Here is a 26,632-nt window from a genome sequence, read left to right as displayed (position 1 = left end):
TTTCTCAAAACTCAATATTCCCATTAAGTAAAATACGTTTAAATTGGCTTTAGTAACCTAGAGGGTTCACTGATTTTGAGTGTTTGGCGAAAATAGTATTTTTAATGGTTACTTTTCATTAATAGGTGGCTTCCCTGCCAACATTTTTTGAATTTGGGGGCGCTTCTGAGAATCCCCAGTACGTCGAAAACAATCATATACGATATCAAAAACTCGTCGGAAAAGCGCCGTCACTATTGAGAAGTTGTACCACGCCAAGTTACTACAAAAATGTTTCGCATGAGTGCAATTATTAGGTGCCTTTATAGATCAATTTAGAACGACGCCAATAAGGGACCCTCCAAACAATCAGAAAAAGTGCATTTTAAGATAGTTGTAAAAGAATCATTGTGGTCGAGTAAAACACGTTTGTTTAGATATTTATTAATTTGATTAAACATTTACAAATTCTTAAAAATATAACATTTATACCACTATCACATTACATTTAACATAATTTTTGGCATTAATGATGATGTTGAGTTACAAGTAGCGAGTTACATGTTGCTGCGTCTATCAACCAGTGTTTTTATTCGATGGAGGCAGCGTGTCTGTAAAATATCTGAAAAACAATCACTTTATTCCATTTGGAAAATCACCAAATTGTTCACCAATATACCTTTCACAATTTTAAGCGTATAATCTATGTTTTCAGAACTTTATTTTCGTTTTTATTTAATTAAAATATAACAATCTGGTTGCGCTTGGCGTTTCACAAAAAAATGGCTTTTTTAACAGTAGGGATGGCAAATTACTTGCATGTACTTTTTTATGTACCTTTTCATGATGGTTGAAGTGACATTTACGAGTCTGTGGTAACGATGAGGTTGAAATGGAACTTTGAAATGCTGGCAGGGTTAGCACCTTCTGTACATCAACATCGGTACAAACAACAATCGATCGTTTTTTGAATAATTCCTTGTCTACGTCTGAATGTTTTTGCAATTGAATACCAAGTGTGTCATCATTCTCCAAAGCAACAAATATGCGACCAGATACGATAATTCGGATTGTTGAAGACCACCATTATGCCCAATGAGTGCCACACAAAAGACAATTGAGTATTACAAGTTTGCATTCCATTTTCAAATGAATACTTCCATTGGAACATCCGAAATTATTTTAGCTTTGACGGCGGCAGTGGAAGCTAGATTCATTTTTGTAATCTTTTTTCAACTTCACTGTTGAGTTGTTCAACGAGTCTGTTTTGTTTTTGTTTTGCCTCATCTCAATAAAGCTTGTGGAAAGGTAGACAGCAAACCCTCAATGAGTTATTATTTCGAGAAATAATAACTCTTTCGTTTATGGTTTAAATTTATTATTAATTTTCTACCGCGTATTTTTATTTGTAAACAATACATTGGTTTTGACAGCTGGGGGCCAAGTGTTGCCAATCAAAATCGAAATTTGAACTGATAACATTTTTGCGTTTTCTTTTAGCACTGGTTATCAGTGCAAAAAGAAAACAGCCCTTATATTAAAAGTTCAAAGTAAAAGTATTTGAACAAAAAATTGTGACCAAAACCGCGAAAATATTTAATTTAATTTGGAGCAGCATTGCTCTTTACGAACAACACAAAAGCAAATGCGCGAAAATTAATGTTTGGGACTGACTCTTTACGAAAAAATCAAAACGAAATGTCAGAAAATTAATTTTTGGAACTGACACATTTTTTAAGAGAATAGTGGATCATCTATGTATGATAAGGTCTATGGTTTCAAAGATTAAATTTTCGATTTTTTTTATTTTTTCAGAAAGATTCAGTTCCAAACAATATTTTTCCGGCATTTGCTTTTTGTTGCTTGTAGAACAAATCTTCATAAAATTTAAGTACATATTCCCTGCCAACATTTTTTGAATTTGACGGCACTTCTGAGAATCCCCACCACGTTGAAAACAATCGTTTACGATATCCAAAACTCTTCGAGAAAGCGCCGTCACTATTGAAAAGTTGTACCACGCAAAGTTACTACAAAAAAGTATCGCACGAGTGCAATTATTAGGTGCCTTTTTAATAAATTTAGAACGACGCCAATAAGAGCCCTTCAATCAAAAAAAGTGTATTTTAAGATAGTTGTAAAAGAATCATTGTGGTCCAGTAAAACACGACTGTTTAGATGTTTATTAATTTGACATATTTTTTTCAAAATGATGTTGATTTACAAGTGGCATGTTACATGTTGCAGCGTCTATCAGTCAGTGTTTTTATTCTCGATAGATGCAGATTTTATTTAAATAAATTATAAGAAGCTAGTTGTGCTTGGTGTTTCACAAAATATAAAAGGGCTCTTGTAACAATAGTGATGGCAAAATACTTTTATGTACATTTCATACTTTTTCATACGCTTTCAGTTGGCGATTGTTGCAGTGTCACTTACGAGTCTGTGGTAGCGATGAGGATGAAATGGAACTTTGAAATGCTGGCAGGGTTTTTCGCGGTTTTTATTACATTTCTTTGGGCAAATATGAGGGAACAAATGTCAAAATCATATTGCATTTTTGTCCATTTTTTCCAAGGCAGCACTGCCCACGAATAAACCTAACCCTGCAAGCAATTGGGTGTTTGTTTTATTGTCTTTCTCCAAAATGTCACTATTTCGAATCGCCAGGAAGTTTGCTGATAGTAATATCACAAGCACAACAACAATATAGATGACTATCGCGTGGGATGTTTCCGTTTAGGCCGGTATGCACCTCTAGCGAAATTTTCGGTAGCAAAAATTTATTTAAGTCTACAACAAAAAAAACAGGGCTGTGTACACAAATTTTAAACCAGCTAATCGCTTTTAAAAATTGTTAATATATGTTCCAAATATTCCTCAAATAAATTGTTTATTATTTACAGACCTTTTAAAACTTTTACGCACACAATGATTGTAATAAATTAAATTTTTGCTGCCAAAATATGCTTTTGACAACCCTGTTATTTTCATTTGAGGTGCGTACCAGCTTACGAAATTGAGCGCTACCGAAAATTTCGTTAGCATAAATAGCAATGCATTTCTTATGGGAATGAAATTTTTCGCTAGAGGTGCATACCGGCCTTTAGTGTCAACTAGATGATAGATTCCCTGCCAGCATTTCAAAGTTCCATTTCATCTTCATCGCTACCACAGACTCGTAAATGTCACTACAACCATCCTACTGTGATGGGGGGCAGCATATCATAAAGTACAAAATGTACTTCATACATGTATTTTGCCATCACTACTTTTACAAAAGCCATTTTATTTTTTGTGAAACGCCAAGCGCAACCAGTAGTAGCAATAAAGTTCTGAAAACATAGATTTTACGCTTAAAATTGTGAAAGGTATATTGGTGAACAATTTTTGATTTTCCAAATGGAATAAAGCGATTGTTTTTCAAATATTTTACAGACACGCTGCCTCCATCGAATAAAAACACTGACTGATAGACGCTGCAACATGTAACTCGCTACTTGTAACTCTACCTCATCATTAATGCAAAAAATTATGTTAAATTTGATGTGATAGTGGTATAAATGTTATATTTTTAAGAATTTGTAAATAATTAATCAAATTATTAAATATCTAAACAAACGTGTTTTACTCGACCACAATGATTCTTTTACCACTATCTTAAAATGTGCTTTTTCTGATTGTTTGGAGGGTCTCTTATTGGCGTCGTTCTAAATTGATCTATAAAGGCACCTAATAATTGCACTCATGCGAAACCTTTGTAGTAACTTGGCGTGGTACAACTTCTTAATAGTGACGGCGCTTTTCCGACGAGTTTTTGATATCGTATATGATTGTTTTCAACGTACTGGGGATTCTCAGAAGCGCCCCCAAATTCAAAAAATGTTGGCAGGGTTGATAGATTCAATACTTACTATGGTTGCCACATCTGTTATATAACTTGTTTGAACAACAAATCCTACGGTGTGATTGGGACGAATAAAAATGGAATTCTCTCTATTGACGTTGTTTTGCAAAAATTGGCACCTCCTCAAAGAAAACTAAACCAACAATTTCATTTGTTTGGTGCGATGGAGACTGTTTTATTGAACAATATTAAAAAGTTATACGATAATGAACTGTACAGCAGTGTCATTACGGCGGTATGTTGCAAAAATAAAGTACTTTACGCAATATTCCTTGATTCTTTTTTTTTTCTAGGCAAGTCTTCTCACTACACTGCTGCAAAATGAACGTACTTGTGCGTCTCCTGAAATTGAGTACAATGTCCTAATGTTCCATGCCAATTCATGTTATGAAGAAAAGCAGTATCGAATGGCAATCAAACAGTTAAATGCTGCATTGCTTATGCGAAAATTCATGGCCCGCTACAAGAACTCTCATCTCATTTCCCTTGAAAGCACTTACGATCATTTTAACGAGACGGAAACACGATACCGTTTGGCTATGTCGCATCGTGAGTTGGGAGAAAGCGCTCAAGCTATAACAGTTCTTCAAAGTTTGCCTGCTAAGGCTAGAACACCGAAAGTACATCTGCTGTTGGCAAAATTAATACATCATGGAGGTTCCAATTCGAGCGAAGCTATTTTAAATTACAAAGAAGTACTTCGTGAATGTCCAATGGCATTGGAAGCAATTGATTCATTGTTGGAGTTGGGAGTCGATGGAATAGAAGTAAACTCTTTGGTTATGAATGGTATGTGTAATTATTTGGACTAATTAAATAGTAATAAGGCAAATTGGAAATTGGTCGAATGAACACCCTGAAGGTGAGTATTAAGTTCGAGTTTAGCCGCCAATTTTCACTAAAGTGAAAACTAAATCAGTAAAAAAAGTTATAAAATTATACATATTTGTTGCAGACTTCATTATAACTTGACGGGGAATATCCCAAAGGTTTGTATTCATTAATATGGATTATTAAAGAAAAGTAATCGTGAAAAAATGATGATTTTAGTGGCTAAACTCGAACTTAATACCCACCTTAATAGAGAATTAACAAATTTTTCATTTTTTTTATCTTTCTACATTGTAGCAAGTGCAGTCCAAAAAAATATTGAGTGGTTAAGCTCATGGATTAAAGGACACGCACAACTCTACAGCCGCAAACACATGGAAGCCTCAAAGACTTTTCAGAACATAAACAACAAAACTAAATTTCATCAAAATGAATATTTAATAACGCTGATAGGCAAATGTTTTTATTATTATGGAAATTCTACACAAGCCCAACATTATCTGGAGACTGCGGTAATGCTGAATCCTTACAATTGGGATGCTATAATGTGTCTTTCTGTAGTCTTCGAGTACAATCAGAAACTGCAGGAATTGGAAAAACTTACATCCCAGTTGACAAATATACACGAATTTACATCTGGTCATTGGTTTGTGCTGGCACAAAGTTTTTATGCTAATGGCAAATTGGATAAGGCTTCCAGTTTTGCCAATAAAGCCTTAGCTGTAAATCCACGAAATGTAGAAGCTCAATTATTGCGAGGAAAAATTTGCCTTCAAATTAGACGCCACAAAGATGCAATTTTCTACTTTCGGTCGGCACAATATATCGCAAACTATCGGTTTGAGGTGTATAAGGGCCTATTTCATTGTTACGTTGGAATGAAAAGGGCTAAGGAAGCTCAAACCATGTGTGCGTTGACAGTACGGTATTTTAGAGAATCTCCACGGAGTTTAGTGGTAAGTATCAAGAGTAAATATAATGTAATTGTAATAAAAGTTATTATCTTTATTAGATGTTTGCTCGCACTTTAGTCAATTCTGCCCACCCTAATGCTAAAAAGAGTGCCAAGAAAGTGGTTGGTAAAGCATTGGAAATAGATGAGCACTATGCACCAGCCGTTGCTTTAATGGCAGAACTTTGTCATTCCGAGGGAGAAACGCAAGAGGCCATAGCCTTATTAAAGAAACAAGTAATTGTTTATCCCCACTACAAGCTTTTCACAATGCTTGGTGATATTTTAGCTCACGAGAAGGATCTCAATGGTGCATTGGAATATTATACAACGGCTTTGTCAAACGAACCGACTTATCAAAGAGCTCTAGATGGAGTTAATGCTTTGGGCAATGCTCAATGGACAAATACAAAAAATGAACAGGATACATCGATGGTGTCGTCCGCAAATGAAGACGAATGGCCCATAGAGTGTGATGAGCCATCAGTGGAAGCCGTTGAACTATCCTCTCCAGCCGTACAAAACGATGATGATGAATCGGATACGTTTTCGGATCCATTCTGGCAAGATGTTAATGCTGAATTAACAAATTAGTTTTAAGACTGCTTGATGTGTATTAATACAATTCCTTTAATCATCCATCCCATTATTGTTTCCCCCCCAAAGAAGTTCATGTCATTTCCTGCATATACTCAATTTATCATTAAAATATACATACATATTATACGAAATACATTATTACCTAGTAACACTTTTTAAAGTTAATGTTTTGTCGTATTCGTTTATTAATAAAAACGGGTCAATCAGGTGAGTAAGCAGATTCAAACTGATTTGAGGCAGACTCTGGGCATTTCGTGTTAAACGCATTTTATTGTAATGTTTTGGAAGGTTTGTTTCTATAGGTATGGGAATTTATGCACCCAATTTTACAGTGTTATCATCGATATTGGATATCGGTGTTTCGCTTTTCTGCCAGGGAAAAGTTTGTGTGGAAGTCCGTGTTGGAGTCGACATTTTCAAATAACATGTGAGTGCTTTTCTAAATGATCCATAGGTGTACGAGAATTCTAAAAATCGTTTTCTAGCACAATATAGTCAATTCTGTCTTTGACCAAGTTACACTTAGTCAATTTTCCTTCGTCCATATCCTGTTATGCGGCTGACTTTTAGAATGATATGTCCAATTGTATATACGATTTTTTGTCCGTCTGCATGTCGCATATCAGATCGCTTTCTAGACCCTGTATGAATTGGTTATTTAAATATGATTGCATTAATTATTGAACTCTTTATTGTATGCTGTTTCAATGTATACTAATTACCTTATACAGTGTGGGATTTCCTAAATTTTATTGATTCCTTAGATACTGACAAAAGGCTGTATCGTAACAAGGTAAACGGTCAGAAGAAAGAAAAATATTTACATACCTAAAGGCGAAAGTCCTCTTAGTGGGTACAATGTAAATGACCTGAAACATGAAGGAAGATAGAGGTCTACATAACTAAACTAAGAAACCCTCTAATTGAGTACAACCTATGAGATTATCCCCCGTAGGACTAGAATAGATCCAGTTACTTTTAAAACGAGTCAAGTTCATGAACAAAACGGATTTTTGAAGGCTCCTACTTAATGCAGGAGCAGAACTGGAACAAGGTATTCTCCCTATTACCAAATTTGTTTTGTGCCAAATGAAAGCGTGATTTACCAAAAGTCTTCGTTTTTTTTAATTACAGTTTTTTATTAATATCATCTAAATCTAGTATAAGTTACGACTACGCCGCATCTTTTTCGCCATCAGTTGTATCTTTTTTGGCTTTGTCCTTTTTGTCCTTCACAACTTTACGGTAGTTTTCCAAATCCTTTGTCAGCGGGTCGACAAAACTCTCAAACTCTAGCTGCTTTAAGGCATCGAGTATCTGAAAAAAAAAACATTTCTTTATTCGATATTGAATTTCGACACCACAATTATTTTCGGTTTGGAATTAATGAAGATTAAATTATGCCCTGTTCCTGCAAATTGCACAGACTCACATTTGTTGCCGTTATGGTCTTGTGGTTCTGTTTCCGTGCCAGTGATGTCGAAGTGGACGTCAGGAATATTACAAAAACCGATGCTGCTCGCGCAATTGCTGCTCTGGCCTCTTTTGAGACATTAGCTCCGTCAGGTAAGGCATCTTTTAATAGGCGTGCAATTACAGCATTTGGTAAATTCAAATCTTCTATTCGTTCAACCATTTCGAGGAATAATGAGTATAGAACACAAACAAAATTTTTGGATGGGTTTGCAGAAATTGGCGCTTTGATTTCTGAAGGAATGTGACACTCTGTTTATGCCTTGTATTCTGTCAAATTTTTTTGGAACGTTATTATGTTTTGTTGTCCAATATACATTTTGCTGTAAGTGTTGCCAAAGTAAATATATTTTTTCATGCTGGAACTTTTGTTTCTCAATTTATTAAGGCCGTTAGTAATTTCGAATTTCACTGTGAAAATCTTACATTTTCTAGTTGTTAAAGGTGGGTATTAAGACCGTTCTTCCAATCAGCGGTTGGAAGATCTGGGCTACATTCCTTTAGTATATTTAGAATAGATTCAGGATCAGGAGGGTTTGCAGGTATCCATGCATCCACCCTAGGTCTAGCCGGTATGTCTTGGCTAACCCTATAGCGGCTCCTTCCCAAAGTTAAGCAATTAGTATCAACGCATCTTTGAAACAATCTATAGACCTCTGGTCTTCAAATGCGTTTAGCTTAAATCGTTCTTGGTACCATCTAGCCTCTTGGTGTCGAGGATTAGGACCGGGAAACTTCTCTAGCACTTGTGAGTAGACGCCAGACAAAGTATTCTCAATTTTCCACTTATGCTTTGGAACCATACCGTCCACTGCCACCCTATTTACGATAGCCATCACAAGACTGTCGTTTGCAACTGATGAAAACGATCTTTGAGCCCTTTTATAAGTTGACAACTCATCCGGCGAACGTTTCCTTTTGCCAGCTTCAAGAATTCCAATCGCCCATTTTAACAAATTGCTTTGCTAAGCCGACAACGTGTTTGGATCGACTGATCATAATTCCTTTAGGATATACAAAGCATTTCTGCGTCCTTTAAATCCCTTTCTTGATGGATTACCACCCTTTGATGTCGTTTCCTTATGAAAGGTTCGATTTGTCAAAGATGTGTTGCAAACTGTCATCCCATCTGTTGGTAATTGCCCAACATAAGAACTTCAGTTTAACCCATTACCGCACTCTGTCCCCATATGGGGACACCTGTTGAAAGTCAAACAACTATGAGCTATACGTTATTTTTGTATTTTTAAATATTTAAATACACGTATGACATAGTTTCATGTGTACCAAGTGATCTAAACTCTATAATTCTTCGCATATAATATCCCGGTTGTACGTAGATAAAACTGTTAAAAATCTGTTTTTTATTTAGTCGTTACTGAGTTAGTAAAAACCCATAAAATCAATTTGCGGCAGTTTTACTGCCGGATGGGTTAAACCCGTCCACTGATCTCTGAAGTTAAAAGCCCAGTGGATAACATTAAATTTCGCTGCATGGTCGCTTAATGGACCACCACACATTAAATTCGTAATAAGTACTTATTATGATTAATTTATTTATTCCAATATAAGCACAACACGTCCATTCAGTTCGACGGTTAAATGATGATCCCATCTTAAAAACTGATGCGAAATGAATCGGATGCTTAAAAACTTCCGCCCTATGACAAGCCAATGTAAAGTTCATCGCTTCTGAGCCAATATGTCCGGGCCCAAAAAGAACATTTTCATTGCTTTTTTGCATACGCTGGGATGTTTCTCTACAATCTCTACAAAAAAATATTTTTTTTTGTGAGAGGCATAAATATATTTTTGCTAACGAAAAATTCGCAAGAGGTGTATATTGGATCTTGCCTTCGAATGATTTTAAAAACAAATCCATTACAAATTGCGAACTAACCTGCAGCTTGAAATAATAAACATTTCTGTTTTACTCTTACAGGCCGGTATGCACCTCTAGTGAAATTTTCGGTAGCAAAAATTTATTTAATAAACTAAATGTTTGCTGCCAAAATATGCTTTTGACAACCCTGTTATTTTCATTAGAGGTGCGTACCAGCTTACGAAATTGAACGCTACCGAAAATTTCGTTAGCATAAATAGCAATGCATTTCTTATGGGAATGAAATTTTTCGCTAGAGGTGCATACCGGCCTTACAGCAAACAACAACTGAAAAACTCAAAACAATAATTGAGGTTAGGTGATACAATAACCCCTTTTTTCAACGAGTGTACTTACATTTGGTGAGGACATAATTTCTATCCCGTCAATAAGGATTGCAAACTCAAAGTCATTAATTTACCACCCAAATATATTTGATGTAAATCGAAATCAAAGAATTGTTCATATCCCTGTAACTCATGGCCTGGATGAAATGTGTTTTTTGTAATTCTTTTTTTGCACATTATCTTCCGGACAATTCAAAGTAGAATAGGCCGAAGAAGGGTTGGTGAGCCTTTACATTCAATTGGCTATTACTAAATAATGTTTTGGTTGACAGCTATTTGGAGTTTGTGTTTTTTCTTGTAATTGAATTTGACAGACTGTTGTTGTTGTGTTGTAGTACTAGCAGTTGTTTTTGCTGATCGTATCCGTGTTGAATTGTCGCTACAAATTGCCATGATTGTTGTCGACAACAACTAGCAAACCGCAGGCATACAAAATCACTTCGAGTATAGAAATTAGAAAATAAACGAAAACAGTATTGTCCACAGCTATAACCAAAGCAAGATTAGCAATGAGCCACATGCGACATGACATGTAGAAGTATACTAAAGTTATTGCTAGTTGGGCAACAATTTCTGAACATTTCATATTGTGACAATCTGTGCTTTAGTTGGTGGCTATTCAGGAGTTTGTTAAGGAGCCCAGCAAGCTGGGATGATGTTAAACATAGATCGCTCCCGGCAGCCAATGGGTCTGACATCGAGAGACATTGGAGTCGTTGGAGTCAAAGTTACCACAAGAAGAAAACCACAGTCTGCGACCAACTTCGACCTCGTCATCACGACTTTTGTTTTAAAATTCTGTTGATTGTCCATTCCTATGTCTGCCTTATTGTCTTCCAAAGATGAACAGTGATTTCGAAAGTAGTCAATTTTTGAATGTTATGAAGTAGACGACAACATTTGTTAACAAATGTAATTCCAACCTGATCTCATAAATGCATAACTTTAAAATCACTTCCAAGAAATGTCCTGCCGAATATGTTCTTTATTTTAACCACACGGGAAGTTCTTTTATTTAAATTTTTTATAACTCGCTTTTTTCAAAATTTTAGTGGGTACTATTAACTTTTTATACCCTCCATCATAGGATGGGGGTATATTAACTTTGTCATTCCGTTTGTAACACATCGAAATATTGCTCTAAGACCCCATAAAGTATATATATTCTGGGTCGTGGTGAAATTCTGAGTCGATTTGAGCATGTCCGTCCGTCCGTCCGTCCGTCTGTTGAACTCACGCTAACTTCCGAACGAAACAAGCTATCGACTTGAAACTTGGCACAAGTAGTTGTTATCGATGTAGGTCGGATGGTATTGAAAATGGGCCATATCGGTCCACTTTTACGTATAGCCCCCATATAAAGGGACCCTCAGATTTGGCTTGTGGAGCCTCAACAGAAGCATATTTCATCCGATCCGGCTGAAATTTGGTACATGGTGTTGGTATATGGTCTCTACCAACCATGCAAAAATTGGTCCACATCGGTCCATATTTATATATCGCCCCCATATAAACCGATCCCCAGATTTGGCTTGCGGAGCCTAAAAGAGAAGCAAATTTCATCCGATCCGGCTGAAATTTAGTACATGGTGTTGGTATATGGTCTCTAACAACCATGGAAAAATTGGTCCACATCGGTCCATAATTATATATAGCCCCCATATAAACCGATCCCCAGATTTGGCTTGCGGAGCCTCAAAGAGAAGAAAATTTCATCCGATCCGGCTGAAATTTGGTACATAATGTTGGTATATGGTCTCTAACAGCCATGCAAAAATTGGTCCATATCGGTCCTTAATTATATATAGCCCCCATATAAACCGATCCCCAGATTTGGCTTGTGGAGCCTCTAAGAGAAGCATATTTCATCCGATCCGGCTGAAATTTGGTACATGGTATTGGTATATGGTCTCTAACAACCATGCAAAAATTGGTCCACATCGGTTCATAATTATATATAGCCCCCATATAAACCGATCCCCAGATTTGGCTTGCGAAGTCTCCAAGAGAAGCAAATTTCATCCAATCCGGTTGTAATTTGAAACATGGTGTTAGTATATGATCTTTAACAATCGTGCCAGAATTGGTCCATATAGGTCAATAATTATATATAGCCCCCATATAAAACGTTCTCCAGATTTGACCTCCGGAGCCTCTTGGAGGAGCAAAATTCATCCGATCTGGTTCAAATTAGGAACGTGGTGTTAGTATATGGTCGCTAACAACCATACCAAAATTGGTCCAATCACACAACAATTGGTCCATTTCGGTTCATAATCATGGTTGCCACTAGAGCCAAAAATAATCTACCAAAATTTTATTTCTATAGAAAATTTTGTCAAAATTTTATTTCTATAGAAAATTTTGTCAAAATTTTATTTCTATGGAAAATTTTGTCAAAATTTTATTTCTATAGAAAATTTTGTTCAAATTTTATTCGGTTCATAATCATGGTTGCCACTCGAGCCAAAAATAATCTACCAAGATTTTATTTCTATAGAAAATTTTGTCAAAAGTTTATTTCTATAGAAAATTTTGTTAAAATTTTTATTTCTATAGAAAATTTTGTGAAAATTTTATTTCTATAGAAAATTTTGTTAAAATTTTATTTCTGTAGAAAATTTTGTCAAAATTTTATGTCTACTTTGTCAAACTGAATTATATACGTATTGGATCGATCTTTTTTGATTTAATATATACCACGTATGGACTTACATACAATTTAGAAGATGGTATTAGGAGGTTTTAAGATACCTTGCCATCGGCAAGCGTTACCGCAACTTAAGTAATTCGATTGTGGATGGCAGTGTTTAGAAGTTTCTACGCAATCCATGATGGAGGGTACATAAGCTTCGGCCTGGCCGAACTTACGGCCGTATATACTTGTTTCTTTTAAATATGTTAAAAACAGAGCAAGAATTAATAAAATGGTACAAATTATTTAAACTCGTTCGACCTTTCTAGAAAAATTAAAAATTTTTGAGAATGTTGGGGTCAAACGTTTCAGGCAAACGTTAGAATGCATTAAAAAATTCTAAAAATGTAAAAATTATTTATTGGGCAAATATTACAAATTTTTTAAATTCACATCCAAAAGTTTGGCCGTAATTTATGAACTTCCATCATGGATTGCTCATAAAGTTTCACTAAAGAATGTTAACCACAATCGAATTACGGTATCTTTTGTTAAGCTTGGGAGCCACCGAGGTGCAATGGTTAGCATGCCCGCCTTGCATACACAAGGTCGTGGGTTCGATTCCTGCTTCGACCGAACACCAAAAAGTTTTCAGCGGTGGATTATCCCACCTCAGTGACATTTCTGAGTTTCAAAGCTTCTCTAAGTGGTTTCACTGCAATGTGGAACGCCGTTCGGACTCGGCTATAAAAAGGAGGTCCCTTGTCATTGAGGTTAACATGTAATCGGGCAGCACTCAGTGATAAGAGAGAAGTTCACCAATGTGGTATCACAATGGACTGAATAGTCTAAGTGAGCCTGATACATCGGGCTGACACCTAACCTAACCTACACGCTCACAAAAAATCGCTTCTGTAACATATACTCCCAAACATATTTTGCTTCAAGCATAAACATTTATATGTTTGATCTCTTCCAATATATAATATGTTTGAAAGCATATTAGTCTAAACAATATATGTTTGGGTAGTCTAAGTTCCAAACATTTTGTATTTTTGCATCCAAATTCAATAATGTTGTCTTCCAAAAAACAATATGTTATTATGTGAACATATAATATGTTTGGAAGCATTTTGCACCCAAAAATATTATATGCTTAAAAAAAATTCTCCCAAACAATATAGTGCTCAAAATTTTATTTATTTATTTATATATTTACAATCATAACGAATTATGAAAATAAACAGGTAATATAGGTGCTAACAACATAGGTTTTCGACCTGAATGCTCAAAATTTTGTTTCTGCCCAATTGTATATTCCCCCACATCTTTCTCACTTCCACGAGATTTTTTAGTTCTTAGCACCTTTTTCTGTAATACAAACATTGTAGAAGAAATTATTCAATTGTATGATTTTTTTTATTTTAATTTTACCTTTTGCCGGACGGGGATTCGAGCAGCGGACCACACAGTTTGTAAGGATCAAAGAAGTAGCTGATCAATTGCCCAAGGAAAAATAAAATGTTAATTTTGTAATAAAAAGCAACAACCACCAACTTAATTCAATATCGCTCCCTGTTAAATAGCGCTCCAAGTTACTAAACTTGTCCCAAACATAATATGTTCTAACATATTAACATATATGTCCCAAACATGTTATGCTAGTTTATGAACATTATATGCTTGCACTCAAAAATATTGTGTTTAAAAATTTGTGTTCCAAACATATCATGTTTATAAGGAACATACTTACCTTCATAGGGCCTCTGGTTGGTTGTTCTAAGATTCACAATGGACCTATATTGGTTTAAGTGGACATCAATTCAACACAAAATTTATGTCATGCTCTACAACCTAACCTAACCTAGTCCATATGGAAAAGGAAGATAAATGCCTATGTAAGCCACTTTAATTCTTGATCGGATTATACACACAAAAAAATTTTCTGATTCAATCACGAAATTAATTGATCCAATTAATTTTTAATTGAAATATCTTCAATCACAGAAATGATAGTATCAATTAAAAAATTAATTGAAGGTCAATTAAAAAGTTAATTGATCCAATTAAAAAATTAATTGATACTATTATTTTTGTAATTGATTTTTGTTTCGATTAAAAAATTAGTTGAATCAATTAAATTTTTAATTGAATATTTTTTAAAACTCAATTAAAATTTTAATTGGAAAAATTTTCGTGAAAGTTTTTTGTGTGTATAGAGGTATCTGTAATTATGAACCGATATGAACAAATGTTCGCATAGTAATTACAAGGCCAAATTCAATGCGACCGGATGAAATTTGTTCCTCAACGACGCTCCAGAAGTAAACTCATGGCGCTCGGTGTATATAGGTGTCGGTTTATATTATATGAGTTATGAACCGATATGGACCAATATTTTTGCATGATTATTAAAGTGCATATACAGATATCACGGACCGAATTTCAACCGCATCCAATGAAATTTTATTCTTCACTAGGCTCCGGAGGTCAAATGCGAGGATCAGTTTATATATGTAGCTCCTAACATATAATTATGGGCCTAAAACGACCAACTTTTGCATAGTCTGACACCACGTATCAAATTTCAAGCAGATCGGATGAAATTTGCTATATAAAAGTGATCCGATATGTCTCAATAGCAATAGTATCCAACCTACATTACTAACAACTACTAATGTTATAGTTTCAAGTCGATAGATTGTTTCGTTCGGAAGTTAGCGTGATTTCAACAGACGGACGGATGGTATTGCAAATGGGCCATATTGGACCAGTTTTACGTATAGCCCCATATAAACCGACACCCAGATTTGGCTTGCGGAGCCTCTTAGAGAAACAAATTTCATCCGATCCGGTTGAAATTTGGTACGTGGTGGACGAATATAGTATCTAATAACCATGCAAGAATTGGTCCATATCGGTCCATAATTATATACAGCCCCTATATAAACCGATTCCCAGATTTGAACTCCGGAGCCTCTTGGAGGGGCAAAATTCATCCAATCGAGTTGAAACTTGGTTCGTGGTAGTAGTATATGGACCCTAACAACCATGCAAAAATTGGTCCATCATTGTATATAGCCCCCATATAAACTGATCCCCATATTTGACCTCCGCAGCTTCATATATATCAATTATGGCTCTCTAATTACCGCGCAAAAGTTCATATCGGTTCGTAGTTATTAGTAGACTTGCCTATATACCGGTCAAGAACTGAATTATATAAGTATTTAATCTGCCTTTTTTTCTAATATATACCACGTATGGACTAACTTACACTTTTGAAGACGATGTTAAGAAGTTTTAAGATACCTTACCATCGGTAAGTATTACCACAATCCAAGTAATTCGATTGTGGATAACAGTCCTTAGTAGAAGTTACTACGCAATCCATGGTAGAGGGTACATAAGATTCGGCCTTGCCAAACTTACGGCCGTATATACTTGGTTTTTATATGAAACATTTCATAATTAACATGTATGTATTTGGTACCATTCAAACCGTCTTTTTAATTTATGAAATTTATTCATACAATTTATACATAAAGGAGTATGACTGCCTTCTTTACTTACTGCTTGATTTTTTGGTTTTGTGGAAGCGTTACGGACTCATGTCAAAAAAAATACATTTATGTGAGGGTGAAGAGGTTGAAGGGGAAGAAAATTCAAGAATGAAGCTTAGGTTATACACAGAAAAAGTCCGTGCCGCAAAAATGGTTGCGACAAACATGTAACATGTTCACCGTTCAAAATAACATTTTGATCTAGGAGGTGATCATATTCCTTCTCTGGGTCTATAATTATTTTATGTTTATTGCAAACATTTATTTTGTCTTAGTTTTTTTTTAGAATTAAACCTAGGCTTTCCTCACTAATCCTTTAATCCAACGCTAAGTTCGATGGGTATTTTAGTCTTTTCAGATAAATTGTTTTCTCCAGAAACACTTATTGATAAAGGTGAGTATTAAGTTCGAGTTTAGCCGCTAAAATTGCCATTTTTTCACGATTACTTTTCTTTAATAATACTTTTTAAGGAATACAAACTTTGTGAAAACTTGCTCTGGGCTATTCCCCATCAAGTTATAATAAAATGTGCAACAAATATGTATAATTTTATGCCTTTTCTTACTGATTTAGTTTTCACTTTAGTGAAAAAACTCGAACTTAATACCCACCTTAAGAGAGAAATTTACCATTTTTGGTGCCACAATGTACTGAATAGGTCTACCACTATACCTAACCTGCAGCAGCATTGAGAATACGTCCGAGGCTTCCAGACTACGGAAGGTGCTAGCATCCACGAGCTCCGCTCCAGGTTTCATTAAAACATCTGAGGGCAATTGGACAACCTCCAGTGAGGAGACGCTGGAGGTACTATTGGACACACATTTTCCCGGAAATCAGACGGTTGAACCATGCACTGGCGGTGCCACAGTGGCTCAGCGGTCGTTTCCTATCGAGGAAATTGTATCAGAATCTAGAATAAAATGGGCGTTAAATAGCTTTGGATCATTCAAATCCCCCGGACCTGATGGAATTACTCCGGCGGAGTTAAAAGCGGTGGCTGACAGAATTATCCCCTGGTTGTCGGCGATATATATAGGATGTATCAACTTAGCATATATTCCACGAAAGTGGAGAGAATCAAAAGTCGTTTCCATACCTAAAGCGGGAAAAACCTCTCACTCGAATGCGAAGGATTTCCGACCAATCAGCTTATCATCATTCCTACTTAAGACTCTGGAGAGGATGATAGATATTTATCTTAGAACTAGCGTCGATTCAAGTTTGCTCTCGAAACGACAACATGCATACTCGAAAGGCAGGTCTACTGAGACCGCATTACATGAACTAGTCAGCTTTATTGAAAGCTCACTATCTGTCAAAGAATACACAATCGTGGCATTTCTAGACATCGAAGGGGCGTTCAATAACGTCCATCCGAGCTCGATATTCAATGGACTGACAACTCTGAATGTTGATCCAGGTATACTTAGGCTGTTAGACGAACTTCTAATGAAGAGACGCATTTCAGCCACACTAGGACAAGCAAACATACAAAGGTATGTGAACGGAGGCACTCCCCAAGGAGGAGTTCTATCACCTCTTCTTTGGAATGTTGCTATAAACGACCTTCTGGTTTCCCTAGAAAAAGAAAGGATACAAGTGGTGGCATACGCAGATGATGTGGCGCTAGCAGTCAGGGGGAAATTCCCATCAACAGTTAGAGATATTATACAGAGAGCCCTCCGGATGACTGAGAAATGGGCGAAAGATAATGGTCTTGGGGTAAATCCTGCAAAGACAGAAATAGTCATGTACTGCAAAGATCGTAAAACTCCCACGGTTAGGCCCATTTCCTTAGGGGGTATTGAAATTCCCTTTAGGGAGTGTGCAAAATACCTTGGCGTTATTTTGGACAGGAAGCTGAACTTTAAGCTTAATATTGAAGAAAGGGCGATGAAAGCAACGGTAGCTTTATACTCGTGCAAAAAGGCAATAGGGAAAAAGTGGGGACTAAAACCAAAAATTGTACATTGGCTATACACGGCAGTGGTTAGACCTATAATGCTATATGGTGTTGTAGTCTGGTGGCCGGCACTTCACCAGCCGACAAGTTTAGACAAAGTTCAGCGTATGGCGTGCTTGTGTATCTCAGGTGCATTCAGCAAGACAGGAACAAACTCCCTTAATGTCATACTGCATCTATTGCCTTTAGACATTTTGGCCAAACAGTCAGCTGCAACAACGACTGTGCAGTTGCGCGAGCTATCGTTGTGGTCGGAAAAAAGTTACGGTCACAGTTCGGTCCTCAAAATAATGCCAGATGTGCCTAACGTAGTGGATTACACTTTGGCGAGTCCACTTTTCGACAAAAAGTTTGAGACTCTAATTCCCAACAGTGAGGCGTGGTGTACACGGACCCCGGGGAATAAAAGATATATAGATTTCTACACTGATGGCTCCAAATTGGATGGCCAAGTGGGTTTCGGAGTATATTCTAAAGATCTGGAACTTCGAATAGCGAAAAGATTACCTGATCACTGTAGTGTTTTTCAGGCTGAAATATTAGCAATAAGAGAAGTGGTGAATTGGCTGAGAAGTAATGCTCCAAGCAATATTGGCATTAATATATACTCAGACAGTCAACCTGCAATAAAATCCTTGGACTCTGTGTTCCTCAACTCGAAAACGGCCATCGACTGCCGCAAATCTCTCAATGAGATGGCTGAGCAGCACAATATTCACCTAATATGGGTGCCTGGTCACAGGAACATACCGGGGAACTGCGAAGCAGATGAGCTAGCAAGGCTAGGAACTACCTTACATATTCCAGGGGAACTAGAATCTGTTGGTGCGCCTCTGGCTACCTGCAAGCTCTTACTGCGTGAGAAGGCTGTCATGATGGCAAATGTTCGATGGGAGAATTGTAAGGGTTGTAACGACACCAAGCAAATATGGCCCCATTTAAACTTAAACCGCACACTAGATATGCTAGTGTTCTCGAGACGCCAGATATCACTCCTGATATCTGCTATAACGGGTCGCTGCCTGATAGGCGATTTTGCAAAAACTATTGGTGCGAAGTATAATGACTATTGTATGAGCTGTCATGATGCGGAGGAAAAGGAATCAATAAAACACCTCTTGTGTGAGTGTCCTGCATTTTGTGTAAGGCGTAAGCAAATTTTAGGAAAACGTTAACTTAAGCAGTCTGCTAATGTTTTTGGAACAATCTGGTTGGTTCAACAGAAGAAAATAATCGAGAAGGTTCAACGGTTAAAACTAGTAGTGCCCATATGTAATAGGTACTTTTAGTTAATGTGGTATCACAATGGACTGAATAGTCTAAGTGAGCCTGAATCTTAATCGGGCTGCCACTTTAACCTAACCTAACCTATACCTAACCTAAACACTGTTCCTCATTTTGAGTTGTTTACAGTTTACGTTAGCTCAAATGTTATCGTAACAGCGGTGTTTTTGTAAAGATCATATCCTAGCATCACTAGAGCCACTGTGAACGACAGCAGCAGAAAAAACCACAATAGGCTGCCCATCCAACCATTGGGAGCACGTGACATGTAGTCGTAGTCCAATTTGACGGAGGACGGTATTCATTTGCTTTAACCCAGTATTTGTTTTGTTTTCCATCAATACCCAATCAATTGACAATTTCTTGTGCAGAGTTTTTGCTTGTTCCTATTTTTTTGTTCGGACAAAGTTGATGCAATGGTTCCATTGTAAATTTATTTTTCCTTCTTCAGATTTGTCGGTTGGGAGGTGTAAGCGTAACAAACAACGACATAAAAGTGAAGTTGCAAAAGAAGTCATTTGTTTTACTCTGAGAAGATGTAAGTAAGGTAGTACCGTTGAATGGATACTTGGATGGTCCCGTATCACGATCGTCGTGGTGTTGTAGTTTATTGGCAGTCTATGGACTTAATGGACAAATTTGCATTTTTTTCGAGAGTAACAGCATTGTTAACGACTTTGGACATATGGGCGGAAGTGTGAAAATATTTCGAGTAGATAGTTGTCAAAGTTAGTGGAGGGCTCAGAAGATCAGATAATAGCTCGGGCTTAGGGACAAATGGTATTTATTACCTTCCTTTGTAGAGTATGACACGACAAAAAGTATGTTGGTTATTAGTGTTCTTCTTTACAAGTCACAAAATTTGAAGATATGGAGATCACTAAACTAGGGCCAGATTAGAGACAGAGTACACTGAAAAAAATTTTGTTGTGAGGACAAAGATTTCATGTCCTTAAAATACGAATACGAATTTTGCTCAGCATATTATACGCATATCTCTCCTATAAATTTTTTCCTTGTCCAAAAGTCGATAAACTTTTAATAAAGTCGTTTTTCTTTATAGCTAGGTGATTCGACTTTGGCATCTTTACATTAAAGAAATTTTTGTTTGACTAAGGCCCACTTGACTTTAATAATTCTGAAAAATTCTTCAATTTTGAAATTTAAATTGTCGCTAAAACGTTTTTTTTAAACCACTGATGGTACATGAAGAAAAAATCTAAAAACGGAATAAATTAAAATTTGTTTCCTAGAATCACGTACTCAAAACTCAAATTTAAATGAGAATTGTGTCTTAAATGTATCCCTACTTCAATTCTCCGCTTCTTTGGCTCGGAATCAATATCAAACTCATTATTGTAAAGAAAAAATCTTTGGAATCGGACATGCTTTTTTCAGTGTATAAACACATGGATTTGCCAACGTGAGAAATTATATTAAGCAAGTACTCCTTTGTTGACCTAAATCTAATTACATTTAACCTAAACAACTAGATAATAGCCCATTCACATTAGCCTCGAAATCCACTAAAAGTGTATTTTTATATGGCAAATAACATTTAATTAGTTTAAAATAAGCAAAATAAATACATAAATATTTTGGAAAATTTTTAACAAAAAGCAAACTACAACTCCAATTCAAGTCAATTGAATAAGTAATATCTATTTTAACATACACTGAAAAAAATATTGTCGTGAGGTCAAAGATTTCATATCTTTAAAATACGAATACAAATTTTGCTTAGCATAGAAGACGCATTTCTCTAAAATAATGTTTTTTTCCTTGTCCAAAAGTCGATAAACTTTTCAATGAAGTCGTATTGTCCTTATAATTAAGTGATTTGACTTAAAAATGGGTATCTTAACATGAAAGAAAAAATGTATAGGCTAAGGTCAATTTGACTTTAATAATTCAGAAAAATTCTTTAAATTTAATGAAATTGTTTTTAAATTTGTTGTCTTTTTGCATCTTGACTACAAAGCAAAAAATCGTTCAAATATAGGACATGTTTTTCAAAACTTTATTTTAAAGAAGTTTTTTACTTCAAACATAGCATAATTTCTACTGGAAGTCGAGTCATAATTTGGAAAATAAAGTTGCCGTTAACCCGTTTTTAAAGGACTTTGATAGCATATGAAGAAAAAAAAGCTGAGAAAGCGAAAAATTAAAATTTGCTTCCTAGAAGCAAGTACACAAAATCTAAATTTAAAAGAGAATTGTGTCTTAAAAGTATCCTTACTTGTATTCTCCGCTTCTTTGGCTCGGAATCAATACCAAATTTTTTAAAGTAAAGACAAAATCTTTGGAACCGAGTATGCTTTTTTTCAGTGTAAGTATAATTAAATTATTTGAAACTAAAGTAGATAAAATCTAATTGATTTAATTAAATGTTTTTTTATTTAAACCTAATCAAATAAAAGACTAACCCCCATTTTCATGAAGCTCCGTTAGTGCTACGTTAGCTAACGAACTTTTGAACCGCATTATAAACATATCTGTCATCTTGCGTATATATTCCATATGCCAGTTAGGAGTTTAACTGCTGAAAATTGTTCAGTTAAAGTTGACCGGAGAGAAAATATTTGCAATTTAATTTCTATTAACTGGCAGTTAAAGCCTAACGGAGCTACATGAAAATGGCCGTAAGTCTAAGAAAAATTATGTTAACATTAGGTAAATCAAACTTGAAACCACACTAACGGTCATTTTCATGTAGCTCTGTTAGGCTTTAAGTACCAGTTAACTGGAAGTAAATTGAATATATCTTATCTACGGTTAGCTTTAACTGAACAATTTTCAGCAGTTAAGTTCCTACCTGCACTCTAAACAAAGTTTACTTGCATTTAAAAATCCAGGTAAACTTTTGTAAAATTGTAATATTAAAATTAACTGAGATATTGCATTTTTGAATTAAAAAAAGCTTGAAACATAGGCTAAAAAGTGAACCCACCACGAAAGAAAATGTTGCTTTCGTTTAGAAAATATTAACTAAAATATTTTACTAATGGTTAATATTTTTTGTCACATTTAAAAAAATGTATTGAAAATAATCATTTTTTTCTGTTATATATTAGAGGAAAAAAATTTTAAATGCCTTTAGTCCTATATGGAGATACAAGTTCAGTAAAACTTAGTCATTTTAAAAACATATTAGAAAAATATGAACTATTTGATGCAAATTTCAAATTTAGTAAAATTGTGTACTCACACAGAAAAAAATGTCCGTAGTTAAACTAACGCTAAATTTAACTCATTTTTATTGGAAAAAATTATTTGCTTGTAGTTAAATTTTATTATTTTTATCGAAATTTTCCACAGCTTAATGAAATCTTACTTTTTTAAGTATGTCTCAAAAATTTTATTAACCAAAAGTGAGTATAATGTTCAATGGCCGTACACATAAGTTCAATGTGAACTAAAACAAATGAACATTTTCGTACGAGTGACAAAAATAGTAAGAATTAACTACTGTATGATTAAAATGGTCATGATTTGGCGCCAATGATTTTCTTCTTTACTTTTAGTGAATTTTTTCTTCTATGAGGTGATGTAATTTCGTGAACTGCAATTAAAAAGTACAACAGGGCATTAAAATTTCCTGCTTTTAACAACCATTTGGGCAAATCTCAAAATATGGAGTAAAATTTAGTTCAATTTTCGTGTGTGGTAGTTCATTCTTCCTATAAAACAGTTCACTTTTTTTAGTGCATTTGTATAAAACTATTTTCTAATTTTTATCCAAAAGAAGGATTTGTTTTGGAAAACCTAAAAAAAAACATAAATTAAATATTTTTATGGACTGGAGGGTAAATTAAATCGGCTATACAAAAGTTAAATCGGCTAGAGAAAAGTTAACCCTCTAATGCCCAATCCCGCCTTTAGGCGGGCTTCATTTAATAAGGAAGCTTTTAGTAAAACACACCTTAAGACAACAAAAAAGGGTAAAATAAGGAGAAAACTTAGTTTAAACTGTTCAAGAGGCTTTGCAGTATATACTGAATTTTACCATATAAATTTATCTTGTTTAGTTTTCTTTCTTTTGTGTCGCTAACATTGAAAATTTAATCAGGTGACAAAAAAAATTGGGGCATTAGAGGGTTAAATCGGCTATAGAAATTTTTGGAACCTTTTACCAATTTACTGTTTATTTAATCAATTTTTTATTTCATTGCACTTTTACCTATAATCTAATTTTTACAACTTAAAAACTTCTGACTGAACCTGCTTTGGGATACTCCCCATCAAGTTACAATAAAATTTAAGACAAAAGCTATAATTTATACTATTTTACGGATTTATTTTTGAATTTAGCGGCTATACTCGAACTTAGTACCCATATTTAGTATCAACAAATTTTTATACCCGCCACCATAGAATGGTGACGGGGGTATAATAAGTTTGTCATTCCGTTTGTAACCCATCGAAATATCGATTTCCGACTAATAAAGTATATATATTCTTGATCAGGGAGAAATTCTAAGAAGATATAAGCATGTCCATCTGTCTGTCTGTCTGTTGTAATCACGCTACAGACTTCAATAATGGCAGATTCGTCTTTTGTTTACAGGCAGGTCAAGTTTGAAGATGGGCTATATCGGTCTAAGTTTTGATATAGTCCCCATATAAACCGACCTCCCGATTTGGGGTCTTATAAAAACTGTAGTTTTTATCCAATTTGCCTGAAATTGGAAATCTAGAGGTATTTTAGGAAAATAAGGGGATGTGCCCAGATGGTGATTATCGGTCCATGTTTTGATATAGCCCCCATATAGACCGATCTCCCGATTTTACTTCTTAGGCTTCTAGAATCCGTAGGTTTTACACAATTTGCCTGAAATTGGAAAACTAGACGTATTCTAGGAAAATAAAGAGATGTGCCGAAAATGGTGATTATCGGACCATGTTTCGATATAGCCCCTATATAGACCGATCTCCCGATTTTACTCCTTAGGCTTCTAGAATCCGTAGGTTTTACCCAATTTGCCTGAAATTGGAAATCTAGAGGTATTCTAGGGAAGTAAAGAGATGTGCCGAAAATTGTGATTATCGGACCATGTTTCGATATAGACCGATCTCCAGATTTACTTCTTGGGCTTCTAGAATCCGTAGTTTTTATCCAAGTTGCCTGAAATTGGAAATCTAAAGGTATTTTAGGACCATAAAGAGTGTGCCGAATATATTGAGTATCGGAACAGTTTTTGATATAGCCGATTTGGGGTCTAGATTCTAGAACTACAATTAAATGTGCTGAATACTGTGTGTATCCTTCCATGTTTTGGTATAGCCCCGTTACACCGAACTCTCGATTTTATTTGTTAGGCTTCTAGAATCCGTAGTTTTTATCCGATTTGCCACAAATTGAAAATATACTGGCATTTTAGACCCATGAAAAAGTGTATATGATTTAGTTTTATCCGTCCATTTGGTAAGGCCTCCATATAAACCGATTTCACTTATTGATGGTATAGAAGGCGCACTGATCATGAAAATTGCTTGAAACTAAAATGCAAAATTTCCAGATTTTACTTATCGTAATCATTTAAATAATTGGGATGAAAATCTACAGATTTTAGATTTCAAATCAAGGCGTTATTTCATCATTTTCTTGCACACTTACAAGGGATGTTTATGATTCCTCTAAAACTCAAACAAAAAATGGTTTTTACTCCCAGAGAAGGAATATGATCACCTCAAACATGTTTTAAGAGCAAAATGTTATTTTTGGGTGGTGACCATGTAACATGTTTGTCACTAAAATGTTATTTTCTTGTCAAATATTACCTGCTTGCCGAAATCAGATACATGAATTGAATTCATATATGGAATGATTTTATTGAACTTTCATTGCATTCATTTGGACAAATCTTACATATTTGTGGTAAACCTTTTACTTCAAATTTAGATCTGCTTATTTTTTCTTCAATAAAATACATGTTTTATTAATATATTAAATATATTTATTTACAATCAACAGCATCGACTGGCCTTGAAATATTAAAACACATTTTTATCTTCTTCTAGTACCTTTCACTTTGAATAATTTGCTGTCTAGCAATTTTGTCCACCTTTTACAATTTCAATACCTACAAATATAAACAAAAAAATCCAAAACCAATTTTTTCACAAAAGGTTAGCGTCACTGAATATTGCTTGATAATTGAAGATTCCAAAATGAAGTCGAATGAAGGGGTTGTTATTCTGCTGGTGTTTTCTTTTTTTATAAACCAATTTTCAAAAAAAAAACGAACATTTTTCTCACTAATTTAAAATAACAAATATTTTATATATTTTATTTGTTTTTATAATAAATTACCATAACAACGCGATTCCAACTAAAAAAACAACCCACGCGCAAACATATCGAATACATCAAAGACAACTATCGATTACAGGTAGATAAAAGAAATGTAGGACATTTTCCTATATTCTAACAAGTGTGTTTCCCTAAGTTTTGAAAGAATTGAATACTTCTTAATACGAATGAACTAAAATATTTTTCTATGCCAAGTGTTATTCGTATGTATGATAAGCTTTCTATAATAAAGGAAGTCAGAATTATCATTTTATAAGAAATCTTACTAAATTTGAGGAAACTTGGTTTTAGTTCGGTTTTTTGTTTATTTTTACGAATGCTTTGTTATCAGTGAATAAAATTTTCTTTTTCAGTAGTAAATTCTTATACCCAGCAAAGAAAACAGTATTAGTAAAATGCCATGCCTTATTCTAGTTAATGAACTATTCCTAACTGCTTTCAGTTCAGGTTTTTTTTACTGAAACAAGTAAATGTTATTATTTCACACAAAAATTTAACTGAATGGAAATAAAATTGCTAAACTAAATTGATGAACATTTTTTCCTTTAATTTCGAAGACACTTTTTTCTGGGTGTAGGGACAAAAAGTTCATATACACTCAAAAAAAATTTTGTACATGGAATTATTATGTTTGGAGAAAGGTTTCTTTACTAAAAGCGATAATTATTTCTTAAAATTTGTAAATTTTACTAATAATGCGCCCATCTTGAACTTCGCATGGCACTGAAGATATTGTTGCATTTTTAACACCAATTTTTTCCTTCAAACTACAAAATTTTCTTGAACATGCAAAAAATTAATTATGTCTAATCAATTTTCTTCAATTTGTCGAAAAGTATTTACTTAGTTTTGTGATATCAGCGTGATGCCAGCGTTTGTCATACTGTTTAGTTAAATTT

At 34.8% G+C, this 26,632-nt stretch overlaps 2 protein-coding genes and 1 long non-coding RNA gene across 3 annotated transcripts; 1 reads left to right on the top strand and 2 right to left on the bottom strand.

Moving 5' to 3' along the window:
• Nucleotides 1-407: 407 nt before the first annotated feature.
• LOC142231556 (uncharacterized) lies at nt 408-834 on the bottom strand. The gene is made up of 2 exons (XR_012720825.1): nt 659-834; nt 408-601 (listed from the first exon to the last, which is right to left on the bottom strand). It is a non-coding gene; the product is annotated as an uncharacterized LOC142231556 (long non-coding RNA).
• A 3,130-nt stretch (nt 835-3,964) lies between these two features.
• APC7 (anaphase-promoting complex subunit 7) lies at nt 3,965-6,434 on the top strand. Its single transcript, XM_075300158.1, has 4 exons — nt 3,965-4,121; nt 4,180-4,675; nt 5,015-5,673; nt 5,730-6,434. Exons 1-4 carry the CDS (start codon nt 4,050-4,052, stop codon nt 6,261-6,263), a joined length of 1,761 nt encoding a protein of 586 aa, XP_075156273.1. The 5' UTR covers nt 3,965-4,049; the 3' UTR covers nt 6,264-6,434.
• A 949-nt stretch (nt 6,435-7,383) lies between these two features.
• Nucleotides 7,384-8,012, bottom strand: Chrac-14 (DNA polymerase epsilon subunit 3 Chrac-14). Its single transcript, XM_075299352.1, has 2 exons — nt 7,702-8,012; nt 7,384-7,586 (listed from the first exon to the last, which is right to left on the bottom strand). The coding sequence occupies exons 1-2, from the start codon at nt 7,903-7,905 to the stop codon at nt 7,443-7,445; spliced, it is 348 nt and encodes a 115-aa protein (XP_075155467.1). The 5' UTR covers nt 7,906-8,012; the 3' UTR covers nt 7,384-7,442.
• Between the last annotated feature and the right edge of the window lie 18,620 nt (nt 8,013-26,632).

This window comes from Haematobia irritans, chromosome 3 (genome assembly GCF_050003625.1).
Source record: "Haematobia irritans isolate KBUSLIRL chromosome 3, ASM5000362v1, whole genome shotgun sequence".
NCBI classification, from domain to species: Eukaryota; Metazoa; Arthropoda; class Insecta; order Diptera; family Muscidae; genus Haematobia; species Haematobia irritans.
Note: the sequence above shows the minus strand (reverse complement) of the source record. Positions and strands in the feature narration are given on the sequence as shown.